The 26,280-nt window shown below is 30.6% G+C and overlaps 3 protein-coding genes and 1 long non-coding RNA gene across 10 annotated transcripts in view; 2 read left to right on the top strand and 2 right to left on the bottom strand.

The window, feature by feature from the left end:
• Positions 1-3,339: 3,339 nt before the first annotated feature.
• Positions 3,340-5,293, top strand: LOC106764778 (ras-related protein Rab11C). Its single transcript, XM_014649168.2, has 2 exons — positions 3,340-3,679; positions 4,610-5,293. Exons 1-2 carry the CDS (start codon positions 3,515-3,517, stop codon positions 5,093-5,095), a joined length of 651 nt encoding a protein of 216 aa, XP_014504654.1. The 5' UTR covers positions 3,340-3,514; the 3' UTR covers positions 5,096-5,293.
• A 2,549-nt stretch (positions 5,294-7,842) lies between these two features.
• LOC106764777 (mitochondrial substrate carrier family protein B) lies at positions 7,843-11,900 on the top strand. Of its 6 annotated transcripts, none has more exons than XR_002668144.1 (8): positions 7,843-8,460; positions 8,557-8,733; positions 8,870-9,019; positions 9,502-9,603; positions 9,692-9,762; positions 9,873-9,940; positions 10,271-10,587; positions 11,440-11,575. XR_002668144.1 is itself a non-coding variant. In XM_022781976.1 (8 exons), exons 1-7 carry the CDS (start codon positions 8,290-8,292, stop codon positions 10,324-10,326), a joined length of 795 nt encoding a protein of 264 aa, XP_022637697.1. In that variant the 5' UTR covers positions 7,843-8,289; the 3' UTR covers positions 10,327-10,339; positions 11,440-11,576. The 6 variants fall into 6 exon arrangements, 5 of the variants coding, with proteins under 5 accessions (XP_022637697.1, XP_022637695.1, XP_014504653.1 ...); XM_022781976.1 differs by having other exon boundaries at positions 10,271-10,339; positions 11,440-11,576; XM_022781974.1 differs by lacking the exon at positions 10,271-10,587 and having other exon boundaries at positions 9,873-9,996; positions 11,440-11,613.
• Positions 11,901-12,559: 659 nt separating this feature from the next.
• On the bottom strand, positions 12,560-17,460 carry LOC106763871 (protein DA1-related 2). Of its 2 annotated transcripts, none has more exons than XM_022781973.1 (12): positions 16,768-17,460; positions 16,255-16,409; positions 15,329-15,416; positions 15,136-15,259; positions 14,599-14,737; positions 14,414-14,497; positions 14,101-14,220; positions 13,788-14,000; positions 13,654-13,716; positions 13,456-13,571; positions 13,197-13,255; positions 12,560-13,106 (listed from the first exon to the last, which is right to left on the bottom strand). In XM_022781973.1, the coding sequence occupies exons 1-12, from the start codon at positions 16,814-16,816 to the stop codon at positions 12,781-12,783; spliced, it is 1,536 nt and encodes a 511-aa protein (XP_022637694.1). In that variant the 5' UTR covers positions 16,817-17,460; the 3' UTR covers positions 12,560-12,780. The 2 variants fall into 2 exon arrangements, with proteins under 2 accessions (XP_022637694.1, XP_014503522.1); XM_014648036.2 differs by having other exon boundaries at positions 14,599-14,722; positions 16,768-17,458.
• Positions 17,461-25,910: 8,450 nt separating this feature from the next.
• The window catches only part of LOC111241786, a 2,258-nt gene continuing 1,888 nt past the window's right edge, over positions 25,911-26,280 (bottom strand). Inside the window, exon 3 of the long non-coding RNA XR_002668068.1 lies at positions 25,911-26,010. This is a non-coding gene — a long non-coding RNA (uncharacterized LOC111241786). The remainder of the gene's footprint in view (positions 26,011-26,280) is intronic.

A 26,280-nucleotide genomic window follows, 5' to 3' on the forward strand; every position in this document is an offset into this window, starting at 1 on the left:
AGGGTTTAGGGTTTAGGGTTTAGGGTTTAGGGTTTAGGGTTTAGGGTTTAGGGTTTAGGGTTTAGGGTTTAGGGTTTAGGGTTTAGGGTTTAGGAATAACTAACTTACTTGTTTTTATTGGTCATATATATTTATAAAAAAGTAAATACATGAGGGTTTTAAGTGATGTCATTTTTCTCTTCCGAGATATAAAAATTTAGGGTTTAGGAATAATTAACTTACTTGTTTTTATTGGTCATATATATTTATAAAAAAGTAAATACATGAGGGTTTAAGTGATGTCATTTTTCTCTTCTGAGATATAAAAGTTTATGGTTTAGGGTTTAGGAATAATTAACTTACTTTTTTTTGTTGGTCATATATATTTATAAAAAAGTAAATACATGAGGGTTTAAGTGATGTCATTTTTCTCTTCCGAGATATAAAAATTAAGGTTTATATAAATTAAGGTGTGAAAAAAGATATAAAAGTTCTGAAATTGAATTCTAATTCTTTAAACTTATATTGTTCCGAGTTTATTTAAATATTTTCTCAAATTTAAATTTAAATTTTTATATTTTAAGTTCAATATAATATTTGAGATTTTCAAGATTTAAAATTGTTTAAGTTATGTCAAGTTATGTCAGTAGTAGTATAATCTAGTATTAAGTCTTTTTCATGAGATTGAATCACTTTAGTGTGATCCAAGTTCATAATGCAAGTTAATCCAAGTTTAATGTGACATCCCAAAATATATAGCCAAAAGTATATATATGGAATTCAACAAATATAATATGAGAGAGCGATTAGAGTATAAAATAAGAGTATTAAGATATACAGTCATCCTCAATTTAAGGCTAGAATTTTAATAAAACTTAAATACAAACTTGAGAGTCTTCCAAAATACATGACAACTAAAGATCTAAGGGTGCCTAAAGAGTATTTCAAAAATAGAAAGCATAACAAAAGAAAAGCTAGTAGTCTTTCAAAATAAAGTAACTATCTAAACAGGATCTAGGAGAAGTCCTAAGCACTAAGCCGCTGCACCTTCTTCATTCTCCAGTGTTTGCTCCAAGAGCACGTCATCAGCTACTGCTCACATCCAAAGGATTGGATGATCATCGCAAAAGGGAAGGCAAGCACATACAACACACAATGCAATGGTAAGCTAGGTTGAAAAGTATGCAAGATAAATCCAAATTCAACTAACATATACACAACAACATTTGAGAGTTTTAAATACAGTGTAAATTCAATTAAGCTAAGTCTATATGTATTTGATTAAGAACAAGTTCACAATAATTCAAGGTGCAAATGGTTCATTAAGTTTGTGTTGATCTTAGTCCAATTAAGATAGGTCAAGTTTATTTTGATCAAGACTAGGTCAAATTTAGCTAAAATTAGTTTAAGTCCAAGTTAAAACTAGTTTATCAAAAGTTAGAAGGAGTCGAGATTGTTTGAGCCTAAATCGAGTCAAATTTATGTTTATTCAAGTTAGAGCTAATCCACATTGAACTGAATTAAATTAAGTCCAGATCAATCCTAGTTCGATTAAGATCAAGTTGAGACTATCTTGATCAAGATTAGTTAGGCCTAGCTTGATTAAGATTAGATCTAACCTAGCTTAAGTGAGTTTGGATGTTATGACGAGTTGATCAAGATTCAGATTGAGCTAAGTTTAGTTGTTATTACATCAAGCATATATCATGTCCAATATATTAATAAAGCGAAATTATTAACGATGACTAAAAATCTATTCGTAAAATGCTTATTGATAAATTTTACCAATCGATAAAAAAATTCATTAGTACTAGACGAAAAAAATTCAACGATAATTATTTGTTAGTTGTTACAAACAAATATTTTTACTTGGTAAAATTTCATCCATATTTAATTTGTTTCTATCGATAAAATTCATTACAAATATCGCAATTTGATTTTCTTCTTCTTCATACTCTTCTTTTTCTTTTTTTTCTCTTTATCCTCCTCTTCCTTCATCTTCCTCTTCGTTATAAACATCGCCATCACCATTGTTGTGTTCTTTATTATGCTTGTTGTTGTTGTCATTTTGCATTCATCACCTCTGGCTTCTCCTCCTCTTCTACTAATGTCATCGTTGACACTACCACCATCATCTCCTCTTCTTTATCATTTTTGTCTGTTTTTTACTCATCTCTATTTAATTTATAATAATTGTTTTATCATATTTAGCAAAAAATTAAAGTTTATTTTATCGGTGAATTTTAAAAAATATAATTACTAACAAATTTCTTGTTGAATTTTCAATATTATGTTTGGATGAACTAATGTTAGATGTTGATATTATTGAATATATGGATGTTTTTGAATAGTGAAAGAGTAATTGTCAATGTTTTTTAGATTTGTCAGTCATAACTACAGACTTGTTAAGTATCTCAATTACTATAGTTGCATGTGAATATGCTCTTAGCATTGATTCAATGATTTTGAATAAATATACAAGTCATCTATTGCTAAAAAATATTGAAGCAATAATTTATACTTCTATCTAAAAATATGAGTTTCTTGATTTAAATAATGATGTTGATGGATATGGAAGAGTGGAGGAGGGGAGTTCTTCTAATGCTACATCTAATAACCTAAAACTAAAAAGAGAAATGATGAAAATTGAATGAAGAAATGATGATTGAATTGATTGTTGATTTTTAAAAATTTTAGCATTATAGGGATTGAACAATCGAGTAAACAAAAATTATTTAATGTCTGAACAGTGTTTTGATATATTCTAGAAAATTTGCATTTGGCATGAGCCGTTTTCACTTGTCCCTTTCCCATGTGAAATTACATTTTCAACTTCAATGTAATTGCTTTAGAATTGAAATCGTCATTTGGTGACTTTAGTGTAATTTATTTTGAGCGAAAATCATTATTCTCAGTGTACTTGTTTTTGAACTGAAATGATCATCCTTTCATGACTTTAATTCAAAATCAATTTTAGGGAAGTTATCAAAGGAAATAATGACTTTAATTCAAAATCAATTATACTAAAATCACCACAATGAAATGATGACAAATTTTGTTCAAATTCAATCATCCTGAAATTGTTACGTTAACAACTTCAGTTCAAATTTTAATTTATACATAAGCCGTCATTTTTTTTTTCAACTTCATTTTCAAAATCGACCACTAAGAGCACATTATTTGTAAAAGAAACCCAAATTGATAATTTTAAAAATAAATATTTAAAAACTATTCTTATTACCCTCAACATCATGCAAATTTGAAAATGAATAGTTAATTTTTATTATTATTAGTATTATTAAAAAAATAATTAGTGAAAACCACATTTGCAGGAGTTGAGTAAAGTCCTATTGATAGTTGGTTTGTTTGTCGTCCGTTAATTTTGTTTGGGGTAATGTTGGCCTTGCAATGTGCCTCTTCCTTCTCCCTCGTTCTCTCTCCTTCTTCCTCACTCCTCTTCACCAAAGTTTGAATCTTGAATCCTCTAACTAACAATTTATTTCCCCCAGTTTGATTTTTCGTTCCATTCTTTTGCATGGCGTACAAAGTGGATCATGAATACGACTACCTCTTCAAGATCGTTTTGATCGGAGACTCCGGGGTTGGCAAGTCTAACATCCTTTCCAGGTTTACGCGAAACGAGTTCTGCTTGGAATCTAAGTCTACCATTGGGGTTGAATTCGCAACCAGAACATTGCAGGTTCCTATGCATACTTTCTTATTCCGTTTTTATTTTTCGATTCATTCACAAAAACTTTAATGAAAGAATGCTTCTTGATAATGACAGAAAACTATGTAATCTTTCAAGGTATATTATATGATAAATCTTATGTTTTCTACATATTGCACTAATCCATAAAACCATAACGGAGTCATCTATAAACTGGTCGGTCTTTCACAATGTCTTGGGAACTTTCTCTCTTCTTGGAGAAAATGCTAACAATCCATTCTAATTGGGTGAATCCATGAAAAAGTCTATTTCATTATTTCTAACACGAATCACGGTACTTGTAGTGTGGAACGATTCATTTTGACTTTATAATGTGAAATTTAGTCTGTACTTTAGAAGAATAAATGACGATAATCCAAGCCTTGATAAAGGAGGCTCTGTTCATGAAGTTTAAGCAAGTAGGTGGAGTGCATTTCTTAACAATATTCATTCTTTTCATTTGAATAGGAATTTGAAGAACTGCATATTATATTATGTGTTTTCTCTATAGAGTAACAGTTAATAATATTTGCAAATTTATACTCTTGTCATTGAAAAAGACTTACTCCCATTCTTTTATAGATCCCATCTAAGAACACGTAAGATTTTACACGAAAAAGAACTGAAATGAAATTACGTAGTATTTATGCAAAATTTGCTGCCAAAGAACAATAAAATGAGCTGTGTATGATAAGAGTGATCTGCATGAGGTTTGAGGGCTCTGATAGATTAGTAGAAATGTCAACTGTCAACAGATGAAGCTAACAAGATTCTTTTTTTATGATTCCTCTTACATGTTTGATGATATTCCCATGTGAGAAAACAAAGGAATTGGATTTCCAATGTTATATAAATATATTTCCTTTGTCATCTGCATGCAGAGTTGATTAATCACTTCCTTGAAAAAACATATTTGTACAGGTGGAGGGAAAGACAGTAAAGGCACAAATATGGGACACTGCAGGGCAAGAGAGGTATAGAGCAATCACCAGTGCCTACTATAGAGGAGCTGTTGGTGCCTTGTTGGTGTATGACATAACCAAGAGACAAACATTTGAGAATGTGCAGAGGTGGCTCCGTGAACTAAGGGACCATGCAGACTCCAACATTGTTATCATGATGGCTGGAAACAAATCTGACCTGAATCATCTGAGAGCAATCCCTACTGATGATGCTCAACGTTTGGCCGAGAAGGAAGGTTTGTCCTTTCTAGAAACTTCAGCATTGGAGGCATACAATGTGGAGAAGGCATTCCAAACCATTCTGTTTGATATATATCACATCGTAAGTAAAAAGGCACTGGCAGCACAACAGGCCACTGCCTCTTCTGGCCTTCCCCAAGGAACTACCATAAATGTCTCCAATATGCAAGGTAATACCGCCACCAGAAGTTGTTGCTCTAACTAGTAATGTAGAAAAAGAGAGGGAAAAGTAAGGTTTTTTAAAAAATGTTATTCAAAAACACATGAGGAATAGTTGCTAGACCTTTTGTCAGGTCTGTTTTTGATTCTGTGTAAGATGTGGGAGGATGAGGATCTATAGTCTTCAACAATCTCGATTAAAATGAATATGACGTTTTAACAATTCATGTTCTTTGCTTTGGCGTTTGCTGATTTTTGAAATGCATATATACCATTAGGAGTTAGGATCTTAGGTTTAGTCTTTAATATTGTAAAGTTGCTCCTATTCTTTCTGGTGTATGTTTCATTCATCATAAAATCATAGCGCTCACAACACAAGTTTGATAATATTGACCTCAAAAACTATGCTTAGTATTGTTCATTTTGATTCATGAAATGTGTTTGTATAACTGTATTTAGAGTAATAGTTTAATATAGTCCTATAAACCATGTATATTTTGTTAATTCTCAAAACAATTATAATACTAAAATCACACGTAAACTCTCCACTTACCATGTCTGGTTCAAGGTGAAACTTAATTCTGTCATTAACGTTGAAAATCACATGTTAACTCAAAAGTTACACCACCTTTTCAGCTTAAAAACTCAAACTAGAAGTATTATTAACCATTGATTGTTGGGGATATTACAGATAGACAATAGTGTTTTCCATATTAAAGGGGTTAATAACAATAAGAATCAGATATGTTTTTATTCTCTTAATTTTTAATAAAAATTAAAATTAATTTCTCTTGGATATTTAGTTTAATTTAGTACCTTGTTCTGTCCTTAGTGCCAAATCTCTTCTATGTGTTTCCGCTACATCTCTTGCTGTGCTTGCGCCTACGCCTGTATGGTGCATGTGTATGCATTTGTGCTTGTATACGTGGATATTGAGTGCATAAATTTAATCCTTTTAACTAAATATTGTTAAGTTTATTTAATGTTTAAATTGTATTTCATAATATCATATAATGAATTATTTATACTATTTGATGCATTTTGTGAAAAAAATATTAATTGAAAAATCATTTCAAACGTGAAATAAACTTAATGAAAAAAATATTGGATGAAAATAGCAGCGCCATGCTTGAGGACAACATGCTGAAACTCAATAATCATTGGATGTGAACCATAAAGTAAGACAGGCTGCAATTGGAGCATGTGAAAGTCCTGTTCCAACCAAAAAATCTGTGTAGTGTAGTTTTCCTTCAACCAATTATAGTGTATGGGAACTATAGCACGTGGAAATAATGCATAATAATTATCATAACCAAATTCTATCACCACCAAACTTGGCGAATCATCAACATTAAAATGTGGTGTATAAGCCATGCAGCTATTTATGTCAACGAACGACCCTTTCATAATGGTTATTTTTGGTCACCAACAAAAAATCATATCTTAAATGTATTCTATCTATAGTTCATATAATTTATTATGAGACATGCTAAAAAATAAAATAATTAAAGTTTCACCTCAATTAAAAATAAAATCAATTTAAAATATATAAATAGATATAATTTTACCTTAAAAACTGTAAAATTAAATTAAATTTATATTCTATTTCTTAACAAAAGTAAATTCAAATAAAATAATAAAATTTGTCTTAAAATAAGAAATTTCACGGCAGATTAAAAAAATTACTTAACTTTTAATATTTTTATATTCGCTCGAAACTATGAATATTGCTGATACAAATGATAGAGTTTTATTTTACGAAATAATTATTATAAAATATTTTACACAGATAATTCTTTTATAACAAGATAAAATAATGTTCAAAATTTTAACTGTGTACATGTTTTTGGTTGTGTATTTTTATTTAAATGAATCATAACATATTCATTTAAAACACTATAAATTACTTAATCAGTTAAAATGTAAAAATGCAGATAGACTAAATTACAAAAAATTTAAAATAATAAAACCAAATATTTCTATTTTAAAATGTGACCTCAATTGCTCATTAAACAAGATATATTTAAACCTACAACAACTTGTACTAAAATAATCAATTAAATTTTTTAATAAATCGGATATCTTTATCTGACTGTATAAGTCACAACAAATGTATTAAAGAATAAATATTATTATTATTATTATATTGTTATTATTATATTATTATTATTATTATTATCATCCATGTGAGGTTTACAAGGTAATTATTAATTGAATTGATAATTTATAGGAGTTCTAGAATCTTAATTTTAGAATTGAATATCATTTTGTATGACTTTAAACTTTTGAAAATTTGAAATTTCACATCAACAATTACTACAAATATTTCTTATATTTCCTTACCAATTTCCTCTAATTAGTATCGAAAATTATTCCGCGTGTAACATAGGAAAAATTGCAAGTTAGACCAAACAGTATAAGTTGTTTTGTTGTCACCGTTCTACCTTAAGAAAATAATACTATTATTGTTTTGTTATGTTTACTAAGTCAAATATTATTGTTTATGACTACTGTTCAAGTTGGAAAAAATTACATAAATAAATGTTCATAAAATTTAAACAGTATTTCAATTTATTTTCATTATATTTTCAAAACCTGGCAAATTGAGTCATAAAAGTGGTTTTTCTTTTCATTTAATTGCAGGTGAAATTTTAGGAAAAAAAATAAAGGAATTTTTTTTACGTGACACGTGTCACCTTTTGATAGGGGCTCGGTTTAACCGACGTAGCCCTAAGCTTGATATCTTACAGCTGTCTAATGTGCCTTCTCAACTTAAATTTCAGGCAACAGCATATTCCCCACTCATATTCGCCAGTGGAATTGGTCCCCTGTATCTGCTTTCACACTAAACCCCTTTTAAATTAAAAATAATACCCAGAAATCACCGTTCCTTTCAAATCATCCACGCGAAACACAAAATCACCTTGCAGCTCACCGCACCGCCTAAAATCCACACTGCTTTATCTTTTCTCGTGAATTCTCCCTGCCGATACGTCACCGTTTTGGTTAATCCGGTTCGCAAAAAACGACGTCGCCGACCTGAGAAGGCGGGGAAGAAGAAGAAGAACGCGTAGTCGTTTGATTTTGCGCAGAGTGAAGAAAGTGAAGAGAACAAATGCTCGATGCATAGTTACAATTGCAAGCCCTTCATATTCTTCAGGCAGTGAAGATAGGTTGAGGTTTAATTTTGTTAGAGTAAGTGGTGAAAGGGAATAGAAAAGTGAAAATCGGAACCAGGAGATGCAAATGGAAGCTAGGGTTGGAGTGGCGGTGGACGGTGGTGTACGGAAACTTGTGCAGCCGCCGCCAAAGCAGATTGGAACTGTTTCGCAACTTCTCGCCGGGGGAGTCGCTGGCGCTTTAAGCAAGACATGTACGGCGCCGCTTGCGAGACTCACCATCCTCTTCCAGGTTCCAATTTTTTAATTTCATATTAACTTTTAAAAAATAAAAAATAAAATTCTGCGTTTTTGGTTTTTAAGTAGAATTTTTTTAAATTGTTTTCAGATTCAGGGAATGCATTCCAACGTTGTGACTTTGAGAAAGGCCAGTATATGGAATGAGGCTTCCCGGATTATCCATGAAGAGGGGTTTAGGGCTTTCTGGAAAGGGAATCTGGTGACCATTGCTCACCGGTTACCTTATTCTTCGGTTAACTTTTATACTTACGAGCACTACAAGAAGGTAAGGTGATAGGTGCTGCGATTTGGATATTTACTTTCATTTGATTATGTTGTTGAGAAGTAACACATTTGTGTTTATGATGAGTACTTGATTGTCCTTGGATTGAATTGTGTTTACTGGTACGTTGTATGATCAGTTGCTAAAGAAGGCTACGGGACTGCAAAGTCATAGAGATAATGTTAGTGCAGACCTTTGTGTGCATTTTGTCAGCGGTGGCATGGCAGGAATTACTGCTGCTACATCTACTTATCCCTTGGATCTTGTAAGAACGCGGCTAGCTGCGCAGGTATATCACATATCTTTCATTTTTGTTAGGTGTTCGGGTAGCCCTTTTCCGTTGTGCGTTTGGCCCCCATTTTCTTTTTTTTTTTGCTAGTTTTGATGAGTACTGTTGTTCAATGATATACGTGACCAAGTTGTCATTCAGTTCAATTTAATTTTGACCCATCCCTATTATAACTAGTTGCATTAGTCTTCTTTGGGCTTAGTTGTACAACCCGTATAGCTGACTTCACCTAGTGGATAAGACATTTGTTGTTGCAGTTTTTGTTTTTGTATTATTTTTCTTGGTGATCTTTAGCCTATACGCTCTGAACTTCGCATGCTGATGACCCTGACCATGAAATTGTCTTATTTTGAAACAGATTATCAGCTAGAGATGTCTACTTAAATTTGATGAACTGTTTATGCATAGTGGCTGGTTAAAGATACTTGCATTTATATTTTAAGTTTAATTCTGAACCATTAGGATTGTTAAATTTTTTGCAGACAAATTTTACCTATTACAGAGGTATCTGGCATGCTTTACACACAATTAGCAAGGAAGAGGGGATACTTGGACTTTATAAGGGACTTGGAACTACACTCTTGGTATGGTGTTATGATCAATTTAACACAATTACTCGAAGACTATATTATTTTGCGACTAAATAGCTACATGTTTCTGGTGCTAATGCAGACTGTAGGGCCAAGTATAGCTATCAGCTTCTCTGTATATGAATCCCTGAGATCTTTTTGGCAGTCAAATAGGTAATCAATCTACAAATTAATTCAGCAGTTTGATGTAACCCATATTCCCTCTAGTTCATGTATAATCACCTTTTTTCTTATATTAATATTTCTTTATTAATACATATCAGATCCAATGATTCTCCTGTTGCTGTTAGTCTGGCATGCGGCAGTCTTTCAGGCATTGCATCATCAACAGGTGAGCAGTTAAAGGGCGGAATTGTAAAATACATACTTGGCATTCCTTCTCATAAGGTTTTTTTATAACGTGAACTTTTGGTGTTCCTTGTCAGACAAGTAGTATTGATAATTTGCTTTTTGATGTTCCTTCCAAATGGGGTTATGCACATTCTTTTGGTATATTACCTTTTTCCTACATCTCTGTGGCATTAGGGCACTCAACTTAGTTTTGTTGTATCAAATGTTCAATTACAGTTAAGAATCCTTTAGTCAAACTATTGAATTTGCTCCACCCAAGAACATCAAAGAAGTTAATGTCTGTAGTGGTTTATTATGCTTTTTGATGCAGAGAAAGAGAGTTTGGTGCAGGAACTGCACCAAGTATCTAACCAGATTGACCCCTAGAACCAGAGACCAGGTTGGAGTTTTTATTTTATCTGGGGCATATGACAATATATAGTAAGGAAGACGTTAAAAAGACCCTTTTCTTGTCTTTCTCTAACTTCATTATTGTCTAAAGATCTTGCTCAAGTAATCATCTTCCCAAGGTTTGTTCTATGACATGTCTCCCCAAGCTTTGCAGTGGATTTCATCATGGGGTGGCATTGCTTGGATGAACCTATATGATTTCCTCAGTTAACAAATGTGAGAGCTGTCCTCTTTGAGGTATGCTTCTCACTTAAGGCTACCTTCACCTGATGTATGGCTGGGTACCGGAATCCTCTTCAGACCTTGTTGATGTGTTTCTGAAGAATCTGTTTTTACAGCTTTAATAGTATTGCTTTCAGCATATTCTAAAATTCTGAATGGTGGAAATTATGGTACCAAATTAATAAAATTAATTATTTATGATAAAGTATTTTTGATAAATGGAATCGTCCACAAAGAACTACTGTTAAACAGGGGACAAAAACCAAATATTACTGATTGGGAGATGGGTAATTGTGTCAAGTATTATTTAGAGACTAACCACATGCATGCCAAACTTTAGTAGTGTCCTTTTATCAATTGTGTCACTAAAGGTTGTCTGCCCTTCTGCTGCAGCCATTGTATGTTCAGGTAAGGCTGTATTTTACTGAGACTCTTACTACTTGAAGACAATTTTACCGTTTTTGCGTGTTTGGATTTTTTAAATACTGCAGCTATTACCATGTTATGATGGACTTGCGCATCCATAGTTTCTTAATGTCAAATGATCACAAATTCTATGTTCATCTTGGTTATTCTTTAGAATATCCTATAAAGTTCAAGTGCAGGTTTTGCTACTTTGTCAGAGATACAGGATCACTACAATAAGAAAGTCCCATTTTGTCTTACAGTTCACTGGTTTTTTACTTCAAATGCAGTTTATTTTGACTTCATTTCTTGCTTTGGAGTTAATTTGCACTTCTGTTGATTAATCATCATACCACTTTGATAATGCACTGTCTTGTCCCAAACATTAACGATCTGATGTAAAATCGAGTTGTTGGTTACTAGAATGGGTATAGTTCAATCCATCTGTTATTCTATATGCAGCAACGTTTCCCTTGGATCTTGTGAGGCGGAGGAAGCAACTTGAGGGGGCTGGTGGGCGAGCCCGTGTTTATACAACAGGCCTCTATGGTGTTTTTAGGCATATAATCCAGACAGAAGGCGTGCGTGGTCTTTACAGAGGAATTTTGCCGGAATACTACAAGGTGGTGCCAGGTGTAGGTATTTGTTTTATGACTTATGAAACGTTGAAGATGCTTTTATCAGATATTGCTACCGGATAACTACACCCATCAACACTGGGGTCTGATATGCAAGAAGTAAATGGATAAAGTTATTTACCCATTCAAAAGGGTTGAGTTACATTTACGATTTAACAATTGTAGTTCATTTTATTTCACGAGTCCTCGACATGGGAAATTTTGTAATGCTCCCATGGGGATAGATTTTTTGCATGTACAGAAACTTGCATACATTTAATATTAAGATTTTATCGTCATGGCTTCCCCCGTGGTCTGCTTTGTCTTTAGCGCTCTAAAGAAAAACGGGAAGTGAAATGAGCAATATCTATAAGTCTGCAAGACTGCAGCTGGTTGCTAATGACCCCATTTTTTTTATTTTTTTTTATCTTAAACCTCGAATTAAAAGTAACACTTTCAGAATTCAAGTTTGATAAGAACAGGGAGAATCATGCTACAAAAGCCAGTCATTTGGAGTTGGAGGCCCCATGCCTTTGTTTATTTTTCTCATAATAGAATTTTATGCTTCTAAGATGGGACTCATTATATACGAAAAATGGATTCTGACAAACTTAAATGTTGAGTATGTTGATATTATTTTAGTTTCAATTTAGGGGAGAAATTAAGAGAGTAGAGGTGTTCTCGTCAACTTTGTATAGAATTGATTTTGTTCAATGACAAACGGTCGTTGATGAAAAGTGCTTCTAATTCTTAATTTTGCCCTCTAAATGTAAAAGCAATTTTCCTTTATTTTTATCTATTAATGAGATGACCTGGGGCCATTGTTTTACCTCATGCGCTAAGAGAATCGTATATACAATGTCATTTAAAGTTGTCATAGGGTTATTCTCATTGTTGAAGTTGTAATTTTCTGCAAATATTGTTTTCAAAATGATATGCCAACATGCGATGTCACTTCTATTGGATGATTGAAGAAATTCATTTGCTATTAAGCAAGAATTCTAATAGGAACTTGTAATGCGTTTATTTTTTTGGTCAAATTAGACTTGGACATCCTCATAGGATACAAATAGCAGAAGTTGTCCAATCTTACTTTGAATCGGTCCTGGTCCTCCATTTGTGGAATGGAACCAAAGAAAATGAAAAACAAAGACTTATATCCATACACTGAGAACTTGCGTTCTTGTTACACTGGAAAAAATCCAGTCAAATGAATATGGTCAAGTGTTCTACGCAAACCATATTTATTAACAGCTTCATTAGCAGCTCTAAAGCCACCACCATAAGCAGGGGAAGAATCATTGACAATCTGATTCTTGAAAAACTCACCCAATTTATTTTCAACATGAGACTTTGCACCCTTCTTTGAGGAGGAGGAGGAGGAAGAAGAAGCAGAAGCTGTGGATGTTGATGGCATGCTTTGAAAGCTAGGCATTACTTCTGACTCAAGCCACATATAAGAAAGAACCTGACAAATGCCTTCCTCTACTTCAGGGTTAAGGTTTCGGTAACCTGCTTAGTTGTTCAAGATGAATGAATGAGATAAATAAAAGGTTGTGAATGCTTACATTGTTTAATACCATAAACATTAAAATATGATACCTTTAAGGCGTAGCCAGCCATGCATCAACTCATGGGCAAGTATAGCACCAGTGAGTAACCTGCATGTCATTAAGGTACGAGAACTCCTTTAATGAAGTTTGAACATCATCAATAAGAAGTAACATTATAGTCTGTCATCGGTACTTTGTCTTATGAGTATTGGAAAAATATCTGAACTCACAATTATATTCAAAAGGGAATCAATCAGCTCTAATTTGAAGGGGACAAAAAGCAAAGTTTCCATTGTCCACTAGTTTACCTAGGAAGACCATAAAGAACAAGAATTGCTGTAACTTCACATTTTCTAATCAGTTTTTGAGGTTGAGTTCTCATCCCTATCAGTCGATGGCCTCCAATTCTTGGCCTTCTATGTATCTGAAACAAGCATATAGTAATCTCATTCACTATGGATTCCACATTCTACCAAAACAAGAAGTAAAAAGTTTTAATATCTTACACTGGTCACAGTCTGCTCCTCTGAGAGGCACAGACCCCTTGTTTCTGGTAAGTGTAGAAAACCCTGGCAGAAAGCACAGAATGAGAGAAGGTGGACTAGTTATTTCACTAAAACAAAGAAGGGATGTTCCTTACATTTTTCTCCCCTACAATAGCTTCATTAAGTGCTTCTCTCTCAACTAGAAGCATGGGAATTTGTTGATCTATTCTCATCTGCATTCCTTCATAGTAATCTCTGATAGAATGGTAAAGAGGCTGGCAATCACCAGTGTCCATTATAGCAGATTCCATGCACTCTAAACACAAACTTCGTCCATCTTCTAGTCTATAGTATTTTATGTTCAGAGGCTTCAAGGAAAATAATGTAACAGTAGCAAAAAATAACTTCAGAAAACTACTTGTTCTAAATATCCGAATCATTAAATTGGGTGACTACTTAAATTAGTACCTCCAATCTTTCACAACTACAGCAACGAGCTGTATTATCATATTCATGAGATGGACAATACTTTTGGGACCAAAAGGGGTGGCATCTGTACTCAATCAACCCAGCTGCATTTATGGGAATCTGGAATTAAAAAATAAATAAAATCTGTTAATATAGCTCTTTATTAACTGCAAAGTGATAGGTTAAAAAGATGAACCACAGGTCAAAAAAATCTAAGGTACATGAAACAAACTGAAATTTTGATAACCTTAAACAGAGAAAAAAATTTAATAAAGCGTGACAGTTTGAATAAGCAAAGGCAAACCAATCTTACAAATTGGAAGCAAACTTCACATTTTGGATGAGTCAATTCTTTAAAGCAGGATTTATGATATGGATGCTTCCCTGACAAGGAAAACTACGATCAAAACAGAAAAGAAAACAAGTAAGAGATGAATCAAGAAGAAAAGTGGTGATCTCATCATCTCCTAAGAATATCAAAGAGGATAATAAAACTACCTCACGCTCAGTAATGGGATAGCGACATGAATGACAGCGAAAGCAATTTGGATGAAAATACGTATCCATGCACCCCAAACAATTTCCATACATTATCTCTTGGTTGCAGCCACCACATATTCTTCTGTTCAATGACAAACTACACATTATCAGTTAATTTCCTTTTGCTTAGACATTGCCATAGAACTCTATCCCTCCAAAACTACATGTCTGCACATGCTGCAAGTTTCTTTTTCTCTTTTCAAATTTGTTTAGAAGGAACAGATTCTGATTCCTTCTGCAACTTGCTTCCCAGAAACAAGTAAGAAATGATGCTGCAGGACCATCATTTATTCATATACTGATGATGTGATCATGTGAAGCCCTATATCTCTTCATAGAATTGTTGTTACTTGGTAAAAATGAAAATATGGAGTCAATAAAATTATCAATAACGTAGAGTGACATTCATGCACACATAGTGTCAAAATATCTTGCTTCTGAGCATGAGGAATAAGAGAAAGAAGTTATTTCTAATAGCTTTGGGAGGGATTTTACCTATATTCGTGGGGATAAAATGGAGTAGGGGCAAATGGAGGGTGTGCTGATGAACTAAGGGTATCCATAGGTGCCTTTGAGTAATCATCTTCAGTGTCTTCTCCCCAACTATATCCTTGACGGGCTAATGGAAACACAAGATTAATACCAAACATTTCTATAACAAATACCTTTTCGAAAATCAAATACCAACCATTTGGTCTCTTTAAATCTTCGGCTGAAGAAAGTGCCATTGCATGCCCTAGATCTTCTTTCTCCTTCTGAGCTCTAGCACGATCATCCTGATCATTACATCAGGAGTATTATTCAAACATCATATCCTCAATTATATTTGTGACACTAAGTAAATCCAAAATAATTATACAGTTTTGATGTTGATGTAGGACAATGCATATGGCATAATTTGCTGTTGCACAAACAAGATAACAGATATAATATAAACTATATATGCAATAAAGCAAGATAGACAGATTACAAACATGAAATGAAGTTAATGAAAAGGTTCTGCCCTTTAATGTGCACCACCATAGCAATAAGAAATCAGATTCACATAACTGCATAACAATGCAACATCTAAAATTAAATCACAAATTTAACATTGTGGGACCAAATCTTTGGTAAAAAAAATGTACATTGCAAAATTCAAAAGAAATGCTCTGAGATTCGATGAAGTTCAAATACAAAGTTTCGCTGCACTTAATGATGAGACCAAGAGGCAGTCTAATAAACCAAACAAGAAAAAAAAATATCAAAGCTTCTAATGCCTCTGACTAAGCTATGGTTAATGACGTATAAGATCACCTTGTATATACTACATTCATTGGCTAATGCATTTTTAATTTAGGCAAAGCAATAATAGTAGAGTTAACTTTCATGCACTGTTCATGTAAAGATTTTATTCTTGTTTGTTACTGTAAAGATTTTATACAGACACCCAATGCAAATATTTTATTCATAATTTCAAAATAATTACTATAAAAGTTTACAAACTTAGTCTAGGTGAAGGACACGGGAAAGATCCTTTATACTCTGGGTGCATCATAGTAATATAATATATATGACAAAGCCAATAACAGTAGACATAATTGAAGAAAACTAAAAGGCAGTGCTTCATTTTACCAACGCTCTTGATGGAGCTCCCCAAACTATGCTTTCCTCTGCTGGCTCATGCAGATGACGACCACCCCTTCCTCTATTAGACCCACCTCTGAAAAGTTTACTGAGCCATTTCATGAAACCAGACTTTCTCTCTGAGCGAGGAGAAATATAATCCCCTGCATCCCACCAAAATTCCACCATGTATATCAAGTTTAGTAAGAACCAGAAGAAGTGAAAATTCAAGCTCTAAATAAAAAAAAAAGCACCATGGTCTAGATAACTTATTGGAACCACGTGAAAAGTAAATTCCGAAACTTTGAGAATACCCATTTAGTAAAATCAACAGAAAAAGTTTAAAGTTCAAACAACAGCTTCATGGGGTGGTTCACGCTTCTGCAAAATCCGTTTTTTTTTTTTTCTTTCTTTCACGTAAATATCTGTAAAGCAACCGCTTTGAATAGATGGGGGTGATGAAGCTCAGATTTTGCTGAATAGTAGTGAAAGAGAAAGATAGAGAGAAAAGAATGATGATACCGTATATGCATGGATGAGAAAGATGGTTGACATCTGAAGAGGGAGCCATAAGGAGGAAAAAAGCAATGTTGTGAGAGAGAAGATGAGGGAAATGAAAATGACAGAGAGATGGAGAAGAAGGGGCATGAGAGAAGAGTTAATAGTGGTTGAAAAAAAGAGAAAGATGAAGAGAGGAATCAAAGAGATTCTTGGCTTGGAAAGCAATGAAGAGAAAGGCAGAAAGATGGGTTGTGGGGTGGGCGAGGAGGGAATCTGCTGATGAGGAGAATATTAAGTAAGGGGTGGATTGCAGAGAGAATCAAAGAGGATTTAGAGAGAGAGAGAGAGAGAGAGAAAAAAAACAAGAAAAGAAAAGGCTGTGCTGTATTTGCACGCATGGAGTTGAGTTAGAGGAGTGTGTGTGTGTGTGTTGCAAAGAATTTCTGTTTGTTGTCTCAGTGGTTTGAATTCAGAAGGTATTAAAAGGACAGACAGAAAGACAGTTTCAAAGTTTTCAGGATAGTTAGTAACTGTCAACTTTAGGAACCTATGTTGTTTTCAATGTAACTGTTCATGTTTTCAAATTTTGATTCAACAACATCTCAGTTTAACTACTGTGACAGTGATCCAATTGTCTGTTTGGAAGATTGTTCAAACGCCTGATTTTGGTTAGAGGTTTTTTAAAGTGTGGTATCAGTTTACAGAGGAATAATATATTTTTGGAAAATGTATCATTTATGTATGTAATAAGGGTCTATTTCAAATACATAAAATAATAAAATAATGATATATAATTTATTATCAAAATATTATTATCTTACATTTTTACTTGTTATTTTTCTTGGGAAAGTTAATCATAATAAAAATGTATAAGAAGATAAAAAGTTCGTATGAATTTCAAAGCAATACACTAATTTTGTTCAAAAAAATGTAAATTTCCTATGAAAGAAAACAGGTCGCTTTTTCTGTTTGAATATTTTTAGTTCTTGAAAGAAAATATATTAATATAATGTCATTAAAACATTATGAAAGAAAATAAAAAATTAATTCACTAAATTAAAGAGGCTTTCCAAATTTTCCTACTAAAAATAATAGTTTAAAATCAATAAATATATCAGTAATATGATTACCAAACAATATTTGATGTCATTGGAAATGCTTATCTAACATGTTAAAAGTAAAAGTTAACATTGAACAATTTATTCCAATCGATTAATTATGAATATGGAAGGTTCCTCCTACAAAATGTTTTGGCATTTTGGACTTATAGGTCTAACATAAAAATAAACCATTTTTTATTGAACAATAATATTTTGATATTCAAAATCTTTTTTATTTTTATTTCATACTATTATTCACTCCTTTTCTTTTCTTTTTTATAAATACAAAAGTTTATTTTTTTAATGATGATTTTATCATGTATAAGTGTAAAATGATTGATAAATGGTGTCAAATAACCTTTTTTTTCTTTGAAAAATGATATTTTAACACCATTTTTTGACACCATTTTGACACTGCACACGTGTCAAAATGTTATTGGACGATTTTAAATTAAAAAAACAAACTTTGATTTTTCTCTTCCAAATATACTCCTCCCTCAATTTTTTAATTTGAAATCGTCCAATCACATTTTCCATATCATTTTCCATATATATATTATAGAAACCTCGAAGTTTCTTATGAAAATTTATTAGGAGTATTATTTCCTTAAATCATTTGCAGATAATCCAGTTATATGGTAATGGTTCTTGACAGATCACTTAATCGCAACTTGACTCACTTTTATCTTCTTCTTTTTCAAATCCCATTCATAGCCTGCGAATATAAATAGCCATCCTTTTATTCCTTCTACCAAAGCAAACACTTTTGTTCTCTTTGTCTTCTGTTTGACATGACATTCAATAAGCCAAAAAATAATATATATATATATATATATATATATATATATATATATAGTTTCCTTCATCACACACTCTTCACACCCACAACACAAGAATTATGCTCATCACTGTTCAAACTTAAAAATCTTACATATCTCTGCTATTTGGAATTATTTGAAGTTGCCCTTGTTTCGAAGATCAGTATAACTTTCAAAATGACATTTTAATTTGATGTAAAAATGAGTTTAAGCATCAAATATAATTATTCGTCGACTAAATTTTATTCGTTGAAAGTGTAATATTTTAATATCTTACATGAACTTGTTCATTGTATTGATGTTTGTTTTAGTTGACGGGACTGAGGTCATGAGTCTTTTAAATTTCATTCTTCCAATTCTTAGCATATGTCACTGTTTATTTTTTATTTTATTCAATTGTATTAACAGATTATTTGTAAAAGGGATTCTAACGTCAAAATTAACTAACATTTGACAGTCTAATAATATAATTAATCTATCACAATACTTTAATTATATAGTTATAAATTTCGAAATAAGTTTCGGATTAGTATCGATCTAATTACAGCTAAACTAATGATGATTATGTTTTAGATTAAGATAATCATCATTAATCTTAATTCTTATTTAAGATCAATTACTCGGTTCACGTTGTTTTACCGACAGTTCATAGGATGTTTCAAATAAATGGAACTGTCCGATCCTAAACATACAATACAATGTTGAATTTGTCATGTATATTTCTCCAAGAAAAAAGAACTCACATTGCCAAAGGAAAATGCTCAAGTTGGCCAAAAGAAAAATCATTTTATTCCGAAGTTTGGACGGCCAGGAAATGCATACATGAGTGAAGGTATTGTTGGAGTTGTATATAACTTTTTTAGCTTTACATCCAAGCAAACGATGGTATAAGGACAGGGAACAAAATCTACTCAGAAGTAGTTTTGTTTAATTTAAAATTTTCCAGTAAAGAATCTCTGCATGCTGTCTATAAACATACATTTGTCTGAAAAGCAAGTTCATCTGTTATAGTAACCACATAACACATAAAAAGAAGACAAAAGTAGAAAAGAAAAAGGCCTTCTCTGTCTTTAGAAGTGTGATCATCATTTGTAGAATGCACACTGAAAATTAGGAACCTCGTAACCTAAGGACTAAAGAAAAAGCATTTTACAACCATGCCTCCTTCCTTTTCTCATGATTCTGTATATCATATCAACCAAATAGTTGGACCTTAGGAGCAATCTATCTCTTATGACATTTCTCTCTCAACTCTACAAAACCAAATACAATAAGTTTTATCCTTATCAATATATATTATAATTTCATCATATCTTAAATATTCACATGATTCTTAGGAGTATACACATCTTTTTTCAAAGAGCTACTTTTCGTTAATAAAGAAGCAAAAGTAGTTAATGCTTTGCTCTCTTTTTCTCCTTTGTTAACATAGTAGGTGCAAGACAATAAGGAGAAACAAGTTCTAGTGGAAGATTCAAAATGTGTCACAGTGGCCAAAATTACTATGGCCTAAAGTTATATATGTAAGTATCATTTTATAAAAAGTACAAAGTTGAATTAAACTTAAATAATATTTGCTGAGGTTCAAGAATTATGGCAAATTTCTCTTCTGAAAAAATAAAGTGATGTTTGTGTTTAATCTTAAAAGGGTATTGTCTGTCATCCTCAAACAGTTTTGGGAGCTATAAATTGGGTCTATGGCCTAAAGTTTTGAAGCATATAAGCTGAAACATCTTATTTGGCAGCCTTAAAAGCCTTCTTATGAAGGTACTAGTGAGCCAGAAAAGGTGCATAATACTATTAAATTGGAAGCAAAAGGGGTGAGAAAAGCTATTTCAGCCTCAGATCTCATCTTTAGATTTTGTGTGCTAGAAACACGTAATATCTGAGTCAGACCACATGTTGGGGAGCACCTTCAAGATGCGTTTTTCCACCTTTTTCTACTTAAAATGGTACCCAGTTCATGGAACTATGTGCTCCTTAAGTCTTTTTAATTTTCATTTGGAATGTCACAATCCAGTGTCAATCAAAAATATAAAATATAAACATGTTTATGGGCAAAGTATCATTTTCCAATTTCCACGTAAGTGTCTATTGATCCAATGAAATATGGTTGAAAACTAGAGATAAGATCAATTGATAATATATAAGTGAAAGACAAACCTTATTTTATAAACTGATTTTGTAAGATTGAATTAGACTTAAAACTCATTTTTTGATATGAAAATAGATGTTGTATTGATAACGAATTTCGCATTTTTTTTTTAATCACGGACACACAGGATTTCTTAATAAAAAAATATTTTTAAAAATAGTCATTATAAAAATTAGGGTTAAATATGTTTTTGCTCCCTTAACTTTCAGTGAAAATTAGAATTAGTCCCTCTTCAAAACTTTGGCCTAATTTAGTCCCTCAACTTTAGAAATATATCAATTTAGTCCTTTTAACTAAAGTTTTTTATATTTATTTGATGTTTCAAGCATGTTTCATGATAACATTTGGGTTGTTTACACTGTTTGACACATTTTTGCTTCAGTGTTAACTGAGAAACGAGTTTGAAATAACAAATAAAGTTAACAAAATTTGGTTAAAATGACTAAATTCATACGTTTCTAAAGTTTGGGGACTAAATTAGGCCAAAGTTTTGAAGAGGGACTAATTCCAATTTTCACAGAAAGTTAAGGGACCAAAAACATATTTAACCCTAAAAATTATTATTTACAATGATTTATAATTAGATCAAATAAAATATGTTAAATAAATTATATTCTTTTTTAGTGTGTTACAAAAAGAACTCAAAAGCAAGAAAACTATATCCATAAGAGGTATCATAGTTAGTAAAAATTATTTAATACCTATGATGATTATTAGGGTAAAAACACATGGAAACACAAATATGACCCATCGCACCAATTAATTTTTTTTTTTTTAAATCACATGTATAATCCTTTTTATTGGAAAAAAAAATGCAGTTTATAAGTTGGATCTCTAGGAGCAATAAAACTATTTCCTTTAAACTAATTGTATATTCAAAACTCAAATCAGTAATTAAACAATGTCTATTAAGTGACAAAAGTACTAAATGGTAAAAAATGTTAACTTAATTAATCCATTTGTAACTCTTGCTTGGCCATTCAATTATGAAGACATCACAGTTCACAGTTTAGAATTGCGAATCAAATACAAATCACCTTTTCAACCTATTGGCATAAAGAAAAAATAAACAAGATATGATACTTTGTGACGTATCATATGATACATAGGACCGACCCAATCACACTTGAAAAAAAAATATGAAAAATTTGAAGTCAATGTGATATGCTGATGTTAAAAGAATTTTGCTTTGTCAATGGAGCACACAAATGAAGAAGAAGCATATAATAAACAAATTCATGAAAACAACATTTAGGAAGGGAGACCAAAGATGGTTTGGTTTAAAGAATATAAAGCTTTACAAAATCAAATTTGTTAAAGCAAGTCCATTTTGGCATAATCGCCTTTATAAGTCATGGCACATTAATTATTTGTCTCAAATATAAGTGATGCAAAGTGTTGTGGAAGATATATAATATCTTACAACTCCAAGTTGTTCTTATGTTTTTGCCTTCAAAATCTCAAAGGTTAGTATCATCACTTCCTCAAATCATAACTTCCATCACCACTCAAAGACAAATCTTTCACCATAAAAAATTATGCAAAAACAATTATAGTGTTTTCTAATATTTTGTTATACGTTTAATTGGAAGTCTTGTATCGATTAAAGATAAGATTAATTTAGAGTATATAAATAAATGTAAATTTTATTTTATAAATCGATTTTGTAAAATTGAGTTAAGTTTAAAGTTCATTTCTTAACATGATATTAGAGTTATTATTATAGCCTATCCTAACAAAAAATTATTGTTCATATTATTTTACCCGCTATTGGACCATTCATTAATGTATATACATTGTCTTGTTTCCTTGCATAAAAATGAAATTTGTCTACAAAAAGATAAAAAGATAAAAGTAATGATAACTGTAAAGACCAAGAAATTTTTCATTTTAGAAATGATGATGGATAAATGTTGAAACATCTATGATAAAAAAGAATATAAAACGTTTTTTAGTTATCTAATACATTTAGATAATTGTATTAATAATATATATATATATATATATATATATATATAAATTGAGATAAATTTATTTTGTTCTATCAATTTCATAACACCTTATTTTATCAGTTTTATAATTGAAATTTTACATTAACTATTGCAGGATAATATATTGAATACATTATAAAATTTTAGGAAAATTTTCCCTAGGCTCTACCTATAAAATAACGAAAAATAATATAGATGAAATGATACCCTTGTAGTCATATAATTTTGGTTTGATGTATGAAACTTTAGAATTGGTACGGTGATAGAACACTTACATTTCAAAAGATAAGTAGTGATGAGTTCTTTTAGAAAAGAGAAGACACAAATAATCAGATATGTGTTCAAAGTTACATAAAAATTTATATCATTTTTAATTAAAAATTTTAACAGTGAATTTTTGAGTTTTTTTCTATATATTGCTTAATTTTTTTGTTCAAAATAAAACTTAGAATCACATTTACATTTCTAATATAGTTGACAAATTTCTAACATAGTCTTGTCTGCCTCTTGGTTTAATTACAGGGTATATTATTGTGTAATGAGTATATTTTGTTGGATAAATTCTGCAGGGATATAAAGTTTCATATGAACCAGTCAAATAATATATATATATATATATATATATATATATATATATATATATATATATATATATATATATATATATATATATATATAGTTTTGGTTGTAGAAGCACAATAATATTCGTGTTATTAATTTATTCTTTGGGATAATATTTAAAATATATAGTGATGTTTACCATAATAATGGGAAACTTTATGTATAGATACTGATGTAGGGACATTTCGAACCAATGCTCACATATGACTCATTCCCCATAATGGACAATAGTATGAGTACGTATGGACTAGCATGGTTAAATATACATATTAAAAAGATTGAGAAAATCAATTAATATACTTAGACCATATATGAAGACCAAATATCATATATTTTCTTTTCACTTTCCTCTTTTTTATTTTTTTTCTTCTAAAATTTCATTTTCAATCCTGATATTTTTTTCAGAATTGGATCGCATCTCATAATAGTTGAAGAACTAAAGAGCAATTTTATCTGATCAAAATTTTAAATGGAAAAAAAAAACTATTTACTCTATAAATTTATTTTCTTATTATTTTTTGAATAAGATTGTCATCAATTTTAGTGAAATTAGTTGATAAAAATATTATCTCAACTTGTTTTTAATATTTACTAAATTTATATTATATTTATATATCTCGTTCTAGGTTATTAAGTTTTGAATGATTTTGTTTCTTGACCTTTAAAACTTTGTCTTGAAGATAATTATTATATATAAAGAAAGTTGTGTGTATTATTTTAATATATAGAACCTAATACCGTGGATTACTTGAATGTATAAGTGACTTAGTCACTAAAATTTTTAGTTTCTATGTAATGGTTGTGATAAATTAAGAAATTGTTTGAATGTTTTATTAATATATAGGTTTTATTAGATACTCTTGTTTAATATATTTATTTAATACTAAATGTTAAGAATGAAATTTTCTTGAATAGAATTTTTGAATAAGATTTAAATTAATAGAGTAAACTTTTATATTTTTCCTTATGAATTTAATGTGAATGTAAATATGCATACTTAAATTAATAGATTAAGATTGATTTGAAATGAATAAAAAATTAGATTTTAAACAAATCATGATTTAAGTTAATCATTTAATAACATTATTGAAATTGTTGAATTTATTTTTTAAAAATTAGTTTGATTTTGTTATTAAGGTTGATTTTTTTTATTATGTTAACTTAAGCGAATGATTTTTTTAAAAAAACAAAAATAGGACAAAAATCATAGAAATAAGACATAGAATTAGTCTTTATTCTATTTTTATAATTTAAAATAACCTTATTTTTGTTTAAATGAAAAAATAACACTACAATTTAACTTAGTTTTTGTCTAATTTTTCTCAAACTAAATATTTTTGTTCAAACTTTAAAAAAAAATCTTATTTTCTTTTGTTTTGATTCCTTTAATTTATTTAATATGTACTTTTATAAATTCATTTAAAAAAAATCGTCATAAAAAAATTTTAAAACTAAACAAAAATTACCTCATACAATATCTAAAACAACTCTCTATCAAATCAAGATAAGAAATTCACTTTTAATGGATGCGATCCATTATATCTATTAGTTTAATTATTAATCATGAAAAAAATAATTTGTAGACAAATTTGTGTTCCTTTCATATCATGATTGGAGTGTATGTTAAATAGATTTGTATCATTTACGAGTCAAAATTAAAAAAAAAAAGTTAATTTAAATATTTTAATTTTATAATTAATTATATCAATATTATCTCAACCAATTTAATATCAAAATATTGATGTAATGAATTTTCACATTTTGAACGAAAATTCAAGTAACATTTGTCACACATTGATCCATTTACATTATTTTCAACTTTTTCTTATGCTTTCTAAACATTATAATACATGTCTTTTATTTATTTTAGTTATTATATTTTTATGAGTTAAATATATATTTTTTGTTTAAATCAGTGTAAAAAATTATTTTATTACTAAACTAAACTATATATTTCTCGTTATTAAATAAAAAATATTTTATGCGTGTACAAAATAGTATATTTTGTAGGGTAACTAAAAAATATTATATATACAGTAACTAAACTAAATAATTAAAGTAAATAAATTAGGAAAATGTAGAAAAAAAAAGAAAGAAATTCATTATTTAAAAATTTAACATTTGAAAGTAATATTTCCAAAATATAGCCAATTCATATTTAGCTTATGTGTTGGTAGTGAAAAGGATAACGATGGTTTTGAATAATGAATCTCGATGACAAATTATTCAACAAAATTATTTAAACATATTTTCCGTGTTATACAAAACTTTTATTCTGATTTTTGTAACATCCCAAAATTATATAGCAAGTATATAAGCATGGCAAGCCCAAATGTAATACTAAAAAGCAGTCTGAAGCATCAGATGATAGTGTATCAATATATAAATATATATATACAGTCATCCAAAAATAAAGTATTTCAAAAGCTTTACCCAATTATAAAGTCTTTCAAAATACATGGTAAAGGAAGATCAGTAGAAAACTAAGGATAAAAACTGCAAACTAAGAAGCTACTGAATACTAGGTGTCGGTTCCTCATTGTCCAGTGCTTGCTCTAAGGGAGTATCATCTGCTGCATCTGCTCACATCCATAACAGGATGATCATCGCAAGAGGAAAGACCAGGAACATACAAAACAAACAACATACAAGTGCAAGGGTGAGCTAAGTTGAAAAGCATGCAAGATAAGTCCAAATTCAAACTAACATAACAATATGCATACAGGCAAGCAAAATAGACATTCTATCAGATTATACATTAAATGGAATTAACTATCATGTTATACAATCACACACACAACATGCAAAGACCATAACACAATACAGACTAAGACCGAACACAATTTATT

The sequence above is a fragment of the Vigna radiata genome, chromosome 6, assembly GCF_000741045.1.
Source record: "Vigna radiata var. radiata cultivar VC1973A chromosome 6, Vradiata_ver6, whole genome shotgun sequence".
Classification (NCBI taxonomy): Eukaryota; Viridiplantae; Streptophyta; class Magnoliopsida; order Fabales; family Fabaceae; genus Vigna; species Vigna radiata.

Coding starts and splice junctions, on each gene's coding strand:
- LOC106764778 (XM_014649168.2), top strand. CDS start 3,515: ATGGCGTACAAAGTGGATCATGAATACGACTACCTCTTCAAGATCGTT. Junction 3,680..4,609: donor TCGCAACCAGAACATTGCAG/GTTCCTATGCAT, acceptor ATATTTGTACAG/GTGGAGGGAAAGACAGTAAA.
- LOC106763871 (XM_022781973.1), bottom strand. CDS start 16,816: ATGGCTCCCTCTTCAGATGTCAACCATCTTTCTCATCCATGCATATAC. Junction 14,221..14,413: donor GTGAAGTTTGCTTCCAATTT/GTAAGATTGGTT, acceptor TTTTAATTCCAG/ATTCCCATAAATGCAGCTGG. Junction 13,256..13,455: donor GTTCTTTATGGTCTTCCTAG/GTAAACTAGTGG, acceptor AATGACATGCAG/GTTACTCACTGGTGCTATAC.
- LOC106764777 (XM_014649165.2), top strand. CDS start 8,290: ATGCAAATGGAAGCTAGGGTTGGAGTGGCGGTGGACGGTGGTGTACGG. Junction 8,461..8,556: donor GACTCACCATCCTCTTCCAG/GTTCCAATTTTT, acceptor AATTGTTTTCAG/ATTCAGGGAATGCATTCCAA. Junction 9,941..11,439: donor AGGCATTGCATCATCAACAG/GTGAGCAGTTAA, acceptor TTCTATATGCAG/CAACGTTTCCCTTGGATCTT.